Source organism: Cynara cardunculus (assembly GCF_001531365.2).
Source record: "Cynara cardunculus var. scolymus isolate 2C chromosome LG 1, CcrdV1, whole genome shotgun sequence".
NCBI lineage: Eukaryota > Viridiplantae > Streptophyta > Magnoliopsida > Asterales > Asteraceae > Cynara > Cynara cardunculus.
This window is the reverse complement of record NC_037528.1, coordinates 31409618-31420532: the sequence shown is the minus strand read 5'-3', so window position 1 is coordinate 31420532 and position 10915 is coordinate 31409618. Positions and strand designations below refer to the sequence as shown.

The 10915-nt window shown below is 32.8% G+C and overlaps 2 protein-coding genes across 2 annotated transcripts; one reads left to right on the top strand and one right to left on the bottom strand.

The window, feature by feature from the left end:
• The first annotated feature begins 8183 nt into the window (after positions 1-8183).
• LOC112507879 (probable calcium-binding protein CML44) lies at positions 8184-8621 on the top strand. The gene has a single exon (XM_025112624.1). The coding sequence runs from the start codon at positions 8184-8186 to the stop codon at positions 8619-8621; it is 438 nt and encodes a 145-aa protein (XP_024968392.1).
• A 209-nt stretch (positions 8622-8830) lies between these two features.
• Positions 8831-9451, bottom strand: LOC112501570 (late embryogenesis abundant protein D-7-like). The gene is made up of 3 exons (XM_025105268.1): positions 9236-9451; positions 9033-9167; positions 8831-8917 (listed from the first exon to the last, which is right to left on the bottom strand). Exons 1-3 carry the CDS (start codon positions 9449-9451, stop codon positions 8831-8833), a joined length of 438 nt encoding a protein of 145 aa, XP_024961036.1.
• Positions 9452-10915: the final 1464 nt, after the last annotated feature.

Here is a 10915-nt window from a genome sequence, read left to right as displayed (position 1 = left end):
CTTTACTTGCTTGAATATCAGGCTTCTGTTGTTAGTCCTCTGTTGTCTTCTGTGGAAGATATGCTTCTGTCAAGACTTGCAGAATACTTTTTCTATACTTTTACAAGAGATGAATACTAAAGCTAACAATTAAGCACTCTTGAAATACCATTCATTCTGAGATGATACAATAAGCAGTATATTTAAAGTCTAAAAGCACATCTAGTTTGATTAATAGTGCTAAAAAGCATCTACTTGATCTCAGCAGATTATCCGATTAATATTCCACTTCTTGTTATGCTAATAACATAATATGAACCTATATATTCTCTTTTTCTTGCTCATCCCTAAAATAGTTGCTACAAATTGAAGATAATTAAAAGAAATTGTGAGCATGTAATCAGACAGGCAAAGAGAGAAGATATTCTAAGCTTAATGTACCTTCCAAAGTGAAATCAATACAAAAAGACCGATAAAGCATACTAAGAATGAGTAGCCCATCATCCAACCAACACCAGGTTCTTTGTATGTCCTTGGAGAATTTGCTCCTCCTGCCAACTCCTATGTTTTCTTGTTCAATCCCAATAAATAAGACCCATATCCACCTATATAATCATCGCCACAGAAAACTTGCCAAGTGGAATATGATTTGAAGAATCGAGAGATGGAGAGGGAGAGAAAGGCAACATGGGAAATTTTTGAATAGAAACCCTAAATCGCCGCCTCTCTACTAAAAAATGTAAATCGCTTTCTTGACTTACAAATGTTTATCAAAAAAAGGATATTGTGATAGAGAAATCAAACATGGAGAGCTATGCTAGAAAAACGATCAATGGAGAAATCTGCAATGGAGATGGTAAGATGATGGAGATGGTAAAGATAGAGTTTGGAATCAAAGCTTTGGGAAATCAAAAGTCATCCTTGGGAGCCTGAATCTTGGGAGCGGCAATTGCATCGAGCATAGGAAGGGTTATCATATGCAATTGCATCAAATAAGTTGTACCACATGCATAAATGACTTGTAATTAAGATTTTTAAGACTATACATAAAGAAGTAGTACTTTATGCAATTAAGGTTGTTTTTAAGACTTTTATCAAATCTGCTTTATAAGATAGTGTTAGTCCCTACAATGATCAATCTTCATGTAAACTTCATAACAATGGCAAATCTGATAATTTCTATATGAACATCATAGAGATGGAGAAGAGAGAAATAGTCAACACTTCAAATCTGGTCAAACTTCACTATACGTAAAATGAATCTTACAAATGAGCTTCTACCTACAATTACAAGATTTCACCCTATTTATAGGGTCAAACTAGACAAAATAGTCAAAGTCAAACTATCCTAATAAAAGTCAAACACGATGACTTTTATACAATTATAGACAATTTTATCTTTCAAGATGAATACAATTTTACACTGAATTTCATTCCTAACATTCTCCCCCTTTGTATTCAGACTTGAAAGAATTTGCGCGCTTTGAGTCTCGTTTGAACTTTGAAGCTTTAAGCACACTATGTCTTCTTCAAAAGAATTCTTCAACTTGAAATCTTCAGGCAATCGTTTGTTGAGAAAGATCTTCTAACATTCTCCCCCTCGAATGTAGAACATCGATGATCTTCTGTTTTGACAATGTAGAACATAAACAATAACGAACTTCAGAGATAATCTTTAGTAAACTATTGTAAAATGAATCTTCACATTCAACATCTCTCAGTCATTTTAGCATCAGAATAATTTTCTGTAATCATCTCTAGTCGCACTTCTTTTGAGTCTTTTGCCAAATTTGAAGTTACTCCCCCTTGATCTTTACATCAGATTCCCCTTTATAATGTTCGGAATTGAATATTTCATTCATTATTACATACTCCCCTTATGATGAAATGAGAATCATTCCATCAAACACAAGAATGAATGAAATCCTCCTTGTAAACCGTCAATTCATAAAATAGTAAGTAGATCTTTTCAAATTTACTTATTTAATCTTTTCAGATTAAGGGAATGAAAAGATAACAACCAATTTCAACGAATGAAATTGTTTTCAGACTTATAAAAAAATTTGGCCTGTGAGTATAACATATATACTCAGTACAACGGATGTATTGTATATATGAGACTTTTTAATGCTCATCTCACTAGGTCTTCCATTCAATCATCGATAGCTTAATAAAAGCATATCTGTGAATGTTTTGGCAAAATAACGCATAAAATGCAATCTGTGTAGTGTAGAAAGATAAAGCAACATATGCTTCTGTTAAGGCTCAAAAAGATAAACCGTGTGGACTACACAAATTTATCAGACTCAATTATTGATCAAAAAGACTTGAAGGTGGACATATATCCTTCTGATTCAATATCAACTTTCTCTGAATGAGAAATTGATAGATGATGAGTTGCATGCCCCAAGTGTTATTGAAACACTTATCTATTGAGAGATAAATGAGTAGCTGGTCGGGTTGTGACAAAAATTGGCCTGGGCTTTGCCTATTTCAATATTAGTCTCCAAAGAACCGAGAACTAATAGATTATGTGGTATGCCCGGATTTTATAAGTGTGGAACATGATTCTTATATTCTTTTAATCCTGACATAACTCTCGTCAATTCTTTTAGCTCACAACAACTACCCCTCTCATTTTCATTTTAGGCTCAGCACACAAACCATTTTGTATATAAATCTCACTCAGATATGGTTGTCCTCATGGGTAGGTTTGTCGGTTCTGACATTCGATTGAGGTATTTCTGATAAGCACTCAGTCCCTCCTAATATTTAGCATTATGTTCAATTGATCACAAATAGTTGATCAAAAAAATAATGTTTCAGATAAAGCACAATGATCAGATAAAAATTGATCAAAATATTTGGCTTTTAAGCACAGACAATAAAGAAATGATGCGATAACAATCAAATTATTCGGTATATAAGAGAAATGAAAGAAGATCTGTAAGAACAAGTTTACAGATTCTGATATTCAAAAAATTATTGAATGTATATCAATCAAAGAGAAAAAAAATATCAGAAAACAAACTTTGAATACAAACGAGCGTATTATCACCGAAAATGATTTTCTTATAAGAAACGTGATAATAACAGTTTAAAGAATGGCTGAAACAGGTATTGGAGTTATGTACGACGAGAAATTACGCAAGTAAAATCTCAGAAAATACCTGTTCAGAAAATGTACTCGTTATTAAAAAAAAATAACTTTCCAAAAACATTTATTGAATTTCTAGAGACTCCCCCTAGAAAGTAGATTATAGTAATGTTTCAGTTAAGCTCAAAAATTAACAAAAAATAAAGAAAACATTTTAAGTACGGGTCCTAAACTGTGTGTTTAGAAATCATAATCGGTAACGCACGGGTTCTGAACCGAAGTATTCATAAGCCTCGTTTAGAATAAATTACAACTCCCCCTGCATTGGTGTATCACTGAAATGATATTCTGATCAGCACAAACTTGACACACCTGCAAAACCAAATTAAGTAGATTTTGGTACCCAAACAAACTTGGGTCCTATTTTGTTAGTATCGGGTTGGGGTACATTGTAACTTCCAAAACATCTATTCTTATTAGATATATTCTTTTTAGCACTGTGAACAGGATGATCAGGAATAAAATATGATCCGTACCAGTAATTGTGATCATACCTGTTCTTACCTTTTGAACTGTTATGATATCTGTAGTCTGTACTCCATCTGTTATATATCTTCTTGTTCACAAAATCTGTTGATTTACATGTGGAGCACATGATCATTTTCTTGCTAAGATTTATCAAGTCAGAATTTGATCTCACAAAACAAGGAAGATTATTAGTAGCAATTGGAGTATGAGTTGAAACAGATTCAGATTTACTAACCCAAATGCTTTTAATTTTAGAAAATTTATTGGGTGATCTGATAACATACCCTTGATAATACTGATTAGAAGAACGAGAATAGTTATTAGAAACAGTAGATTTAGGGCTGCTTGAATAACTGTTCGATTTGAAACAATCATAGAAGCTAGTTTTACACTATGATGGAGAACCAATTGAGCTTTGTGCACAAGAAAAGTCTTTGACTTTCTGTAAAAGCTGGTCTCTTTCAGCAGTAACTAAATCAAACTTAATTTTAAGTTCAGTTCTCATCTTCAGCTCAGTTTCAAGGTCTGTTTTCAGATCAGACAATTTCCTTGTAGTATCCAGGAGTTTACCTTCTAACTCCTTCTGACGCATTTCAAATTTTTTACTTCTAATTTATTAACTCTCTTTTCTCTTCATCTGAGCTGCTCTTATCATTCTCAGAAGCGATGTCAAGCCACTTTTTCTTATTAGCAAGCTCTTTAGCAATTGCTGTATACTTCTTTGAAGTATTTCTTTTCTCAAGAGCAAATTGCATCTTCTCTTCGTCTAAAGCCTTCTGCTTTAGATCAATGTTTTCAGATAATTTCTGTAATTGACTCTGACAGTCTTCTGAGATGTCTTTCTTTTCCTTATCATTCTTTGCTGTAAAAGCATTTTTGCATTTAGCTCTAGAGAGTTAATCTTATTATCATAAGATATACGTTCAGCTCCAAACCTTTTCTCTGAATCACACATTCTCTTCTTTTCCTTTTCAAATTCTATTCTTTCAAAACTGAAGCTCTTCTCAGCTTTCAGAGCTTTTTCCTTCTCTAGCTCTAGTAATTTATGTAACTGACTCAACTCACTCTCATATTTATCAGTTAAGACCTCTGACTCTTTACTATTTCTCCCAAAAGAAATCCTTTCAGTTTGTAGCTCTTGAAGTTTATTGAACATGTCATTATTAGCTTTACTCCAAATTCTCAAATCATCATCATAGTTTTTCCTCACTGAATTTAGAGTTTTCTCAAGTTTATTAATTTTATTCATGAATCATTCTCAACTTTTTCCAATGTTACTTTATGATCTTTTTGAAGATTTGCAATAAATTCCACATTATCATGATTCTTGTAGAACATATTAAGATATTTCTCCTTATAACTCTGTAAGCTCTTGTCCAACTTTGTAATTCTCTCTTTCAACTCCTTATTCTCTTTCTCAAGAATATCTGTCATTAAGAAAAATAAAATTGATCAATTACAGGATCTATGCAGTTCAAGAAAAATGATCAAAGAAAAAAAATCACACAATCCCTAGAAAATCAATTATCTAGATGATCTTTGAACAAACAAATTTGAGACAAGATATCACTCAAAAACAATTTCTAAAAATGCTCAAGGATGACTAAAATCAAACAAAACTGCTCAAAATTTTCTCACTACATGGAGGAATATTACTCACTGCATGGAGAATCACTAAGTATAAATCACTCAATAATAGATCCTTAATCCGGTTAAGCTAAGTAAAAATCGCTCAAGTTTTATCTTAATCCGGTCAAGAAATCCGCTCAATACACAACTAACCTCTTTGTCTGCTCAAATCCGCTCAATTCATGAGACTTAATTCGTTTACCACAGATCCTTAATCCGCTTAACAATATCTGCTCAAAGAAGAAAAATTAGCTCAAGTCACTAAGCTTTAAACCGTTTAGAAGATGTTCGATAATGAACTAAATCGCTTATCAAGGATTTAAAACGCTCACTACTTTGTTCCTTAACCGCTCAAGACTAAGATGTAAAACCGCTCATCATGCAGTCTAAATCATTCACCATGCAAACTAAATCGCTTAAAGCTGCTCAACACTTAGCATCTAGACTGCTTAACAAACAATTCTAGTCCGCTCAAAACAGATTCAAGTCCGCTCAAAACAAATCCTAAATCGCTGAAAACTAACTCTAAATCGCTCACTATGCTGATTAAGTCGCTGACATGATGTCCGAATACGGTAAAAAGGCGAGATAAACTGTTCACAAGCCCACTCACAGTTTGCTAACAGTCCGCTCAAGAACTGCTAATCCGATCACTGAATGGTGTTTAATCGCTCAACCTATGTAGTCAAATCGCTCAAGACTTAGCTTCTCTATTAAACTAATTCGCTCAGGACATGCTTCTCTATTAACCGAATTCGCTCAAGTCATGCTACCCTAGTATCCGAATTCGTTCAAGCCTAGCTTCTCTAGTGTCTGAATTCGGTCAAGACTTCAAACAGAATGATGCTAAATCGCTCAATGCATGCTTCCCATATCCGATTGCTTAATGTCCGAATACGATCAAAAGGGGTGAGATAAATCGTTCACAAGACTCTATACATCGCTCAAGCTATAAGAGAGGCTAAGTATAAATCGCTCACACTGTGTACAAAATCGCTCAACTCACATGCCCTTAAACCGCTCAAAGCAAGATGATAAATTGCTTACTAATTGACCGAATACGGTCAAGACTTGCTCAAACACTTAGTCTTGAACAACTTATATCTGGTCACTTACACAACCTGTTCACAATCAAACTCAAAAAAAAAATCTAAACAGCTTCTAAACTCAGTCAACAAACAAGATTCACACATAGCTGACAATCGAACTAAGATCAAATCATCAAACAAACACAAACTTTACAAAAATTTATACAATCTTTGGATCAAACTTTACCTTTTTAACGAGTTTTTACATGAACACGAAGAACATTAAAATTTTATAAACTCTCCAAATCCTTACTTTTAAAGATAAAATCATGTAAATGAAGGAGTGAAACAAATTCACGATCTAAATCTGTAACCAATGAACACAATTTTAACAATCAAACATCCACAAATGAGAGATTTGGGTAAAAATTTTATGAAGATTAATATGAACAACCAAGAACTTTTATGAACATCAAAGAACAAAAAGATGAAATTCCAAAAAAAATTATGCAATTTGAGATGATTTCTTCAATCATATTTCCTGTAAACGCGCTCTGATACCAATTGTGAGTCCCTACAATGATCAATCTTCATGTAAACTTCATAACAATGACAGATCTGATAATTTCTATATGAACATCATAGAGATGGAGAAGAGAGAAATAGTCGACACTTCAAATCTGGTCAAACTTCACTTTATGTAAAATGAATCTTACAAATGAGTTCCTACCTACAATTACAAGATTTCACCTTATTTGTAGGGTCAAACTAGACAAAATAGTCAAAGTCAAACTATCCTAATAAAAGTCAAACTATCCTAATAAAAGTCAAACACGATGACTTTTATACAATTATAGACAATTTTATCTTTCAAGACGAATACAATTTTTACACTGAATTTCATTCATAACAGATAGTATAAATTTAATTGTGAGATACTTCATACTTGAACATTTTGGTTCCAATATTATTATTAACCAACCGGAGCCAACTCAACGTCATGTCATGTCATGTCATGTCATGTTATGTTATTATATAGTAATTTTGTTTTAAAATAGATGAAAATATTACTTAAGAAAATTGACGTATTGTTTTTAAAATTAAAAAAGGCCACTTAACTTATCCTCCTCGTGCTTACTCGTGTCTCTCGGTTTCATTTAGGTTCGTTACGAATTGGAATTTGGAACCACAGGGAAAAGATCTGCCCAAGCCGGTCGACTGTTTTTTTCTTGACCGCCACTTAAATCTATTTTTTTATATAAATAACAAAAAGTGATGGAATCAAGATCTCGAGCATCAATTATAAATTAAAAAATTAAATATTAATTTTCTGATAATAGCAAAAATGGTATTATAATGTTTTTGAAACACTAATCTAATTAAGGCAGTTTCAACAGTTACTTCGACAAGTAATAAATAACTTATTATAGACAAATAACAAATAAAAAAACTAGAACATGCAAAAGATTTACGATATACTTTTTGATTGTTAGGAGTTGTTTGTTTACCTCTTAATTGTTATGAATTGAATGTTAACAAAATATATATGTTACAAATTAAGTTGATCATTTCTTATAAATTTAAAAGTTGGTATAATCAGTTCTAGAAAATATGGATCTAAGAAGATCAAAAACTGGACCGATTCTATTTGTGAGAACAAATTAAAAAATCCAAACAATTTGGCAAGTAGGACTCGGTACATAGAAGGTTTCAACCATACAAAATATGGCACCAAATGGCATAAACCCTTTGACCACATAAATGTACCCACCCTTTCATTTGGCCTATTTCTTTATTATTGTTCCTTACAGAATCTATATATATATATATATATATATATATATATATATATATATATATCTATATATCTTTCAAATGTGGTAGTTCATCAATTATACCAATACATTTCTCTACCTTCAAACATGTCTTCTCTTAGCTACAATGATTTGCATCGCCTTTTCAAGAAACTCGATCAAAACGGTGATGGCTTGGTGAGCCCTAACGAGCTCCAATCGCTTCTTGATACAATGAAAGTCGGTTCGAGTGTCGATGAGCTAGAACGCTTGACAGGAAAAACCAATCTTAGCTTTTCCGAGTTTTTGGAGTTTTATGGTATGATTGCAGTTACAGAAGAAAAGGAGGGCGAGAATGAATCAGAGAGCGATCTTTTCAAGGCGTTTGAGGTGTTTGACCGAAACCGTGATGGATTCATCTGTGATGAGGAGCTTCAGGAGGTGTTATTGACGTTGGGATTGTGGGACGATAATGGTCGTATGGATGTGAAGAGTATGATCAAAGCGTTCGATGCAAATTGTGACGGTTTTCTTGATTTCCAAGAGTTCAAGAAAATGATGGCATAGATATGCATACATCCATTAGATAACTTCGTACGTAAATTTCATTCGTTACTTTGTAATTCATATAATATTAAATTCTAATGAATCTATATACATTTTATTAATATTAACAAGACGACAAAGAAAAGGGTCATATTGATCATGCTAAAAAGGGCTTATTAATTAATTAATTAATTACGAGGTCCCTAAAAGCCGAAACGACGTCGTGGCACTCATTTCTTCTGGTTCTCACCGACTCCAAGTGTGTTCTTGACGCCATCATATGCACCCTGAGCCATGTTCACCACCTGCTCGCCGGTCTGTAATTCAGCCATCATCACAAAAGAAAAAACAAATTAAGATCTTAAATAAATTAAGAGAAATCAAGAAACGAATAATTATGAATTAATGGATAATCAGTAGTGATTAATTAACCTGCTGGAGGATGCCAGCGGCTTCATCCTTACGGAGCTGAGCCTGACCCTCGGTGGCATTGGCTGCATCGGCGGCCTTGTCTTGGGCTTGGTTGGCTTTGTCTTTAGCTGCGCCAGCCACGTTTTCGGCTTTGGCCTGCATCCAAGAAATTAATGAAACATATTAAATTATTAATCAGCAGGTTGCATGCATGGCATATTTACCTCAGCCTTGCCGTAGGTTTCTCCGGCACTCGCGCTGCTTGACATGTTTGGATTGTGGTGGTGGTAATTGGTGGTTGGTGGTTGATGTACGGTGGAGAGTGGAGAGGAGTGGTGGAGGGTATAAATGGTGGTGGTGGTTGGGTACTGATGATACGCAAATACCTTTAACCCTGGTTTTGCTGCGTTTGACTCGGGCAATGCTCTTCTCCTATCCATGGCTTCTCATCCATCACTTATAACCTAACATGCTCCATCCATAAAATTGGATCTCAATTTACGACGGTCAACGTGTTTTCAAAGTTAGGTTGACCTTAACAAATTTGTTAAAAAAAGACCTTTTTTCATGCAGTTAAATTACTAATGGACGTGAAAACCATTAATTTTCTGAGGGATTATTTATTTAAATCCGTCACAAATTTATCTAACTAATTAAAAAAAAAAAACTTATTAATTATAATTAGTGACGAATTTTTACGGATTTTAATTAATTATTTTCTTAAAAATATCCACCACTAATTTTAATTAATTAAAAAACATTATTTATTTTTTTTTAAATTTTTTGAATTAATAAAATACTAATTTTTAACTTTTGTGGTGGATTCCTTGAGATCCGTTGGAAAACTAAAAAAGATTTTTTTTGTCCTTTTCTAAATCACGTTGATTATGAACACCCCAAGATTAAAGGAAAATATAAAGTTAAAAGAAAAGATATAGAAAAATAATGCAATCGACCGGGTTGTATACAAGGGAGAAATGAAATAAAATCTTTAAACCGAAAGTTTCCTACACATTAAATAAAGAATAAGTACAAAAGATGTGTGATTGGTTGAAGAAGCTGGATTTTCTAGGAAAATTAGGTGCTTATAACTACTTATGTGAATAAATAATAAAAAGGAACTAGGGCGTACAGATCCATTAAGATATTCAACCAAATAAAGTCGACAGAATGCTACAACAAATAACTCGTCTTAACCAACCAATAGCTTCTTTAAGGTAATATATTGTGAATTAGAATTGTATAAATCCATATACATAACATCCATATCTCTATGTAAGGTTAGTCTAGATAATGGCTAAACCTTTCCTTATATAATCTAAATGAAATGAAAACGAGTCTCTTTAATTTTAAGTAGCTCTCTCGAATCTATCTCCATATCATTCAACTTGATGTGTGCATATTGACTTTTTATCTCTAAATCCAACACACTTTAACACTTTGAAACAAGTGATCATCCGTGGATGTTATTTTGCAATATATACTTGAAAGATGTAGTTGGAAAGATTTGCTATTTAATGAACAACTTCCATAACAAAAATCGGTTTTTAAACTTAACTTTACCCCACATCCATGCTAGCTAGGTATTTAGCCTACCATGTTTAGAAAAATAAAATTAATTGCATAAAAAATAAGAAGCATCAAAGGAAATTAAAATACAAAAATATAAAAAGATAATAATAAAAATTGCAATAAATAAGAGAATTTAAAACTAAAAACTTTCTTGAAATTAAAGAGAATAACAAAAGAATAATCCAACATGAAGCTACATCTTACTATTTTACTACCACACTCCTTACTTCAAATGTCCAACATCTCCTCCTTTATATACTAGGAAAATGAGATAGAAGAACCAAAAGATAAAGTTATTAACCAACTTTTACATAAATCAAAAGATAAGTCAT

Bases quoted from the DNA above. Each gene is read 5' to 3' on its own strand.
- LOC112501570 (XM_025105268.1), bottom strand. From the start codon at position 9,451: ATGGATAGGAGAAGAGCATTGCCCGAGTCAAACGCAGCAAAACCAGGG. The intron at 9,168-9,235 runs GTAAATATGCCA...TCTTGGATGCAG, and splicing joins AAACCTACGGCAAGGCTGAG to GCCAAAGCCGAAAACGTGGC. The intron at 8,918-9,032 runs GTTAATTAATCA...GCTGAATTACAG, and splicing joins CCGCTGGCATCCTCCAGCAG to ACCGGCGAGCAGGTGGTGAA.
- LOC112507879 (XM_025112624.1), top strand. From the start codon at position 8,184: ATGTCTTCTCTTAGCTACAATGATTTGCATCGCCTTTTCAAGAAACTC.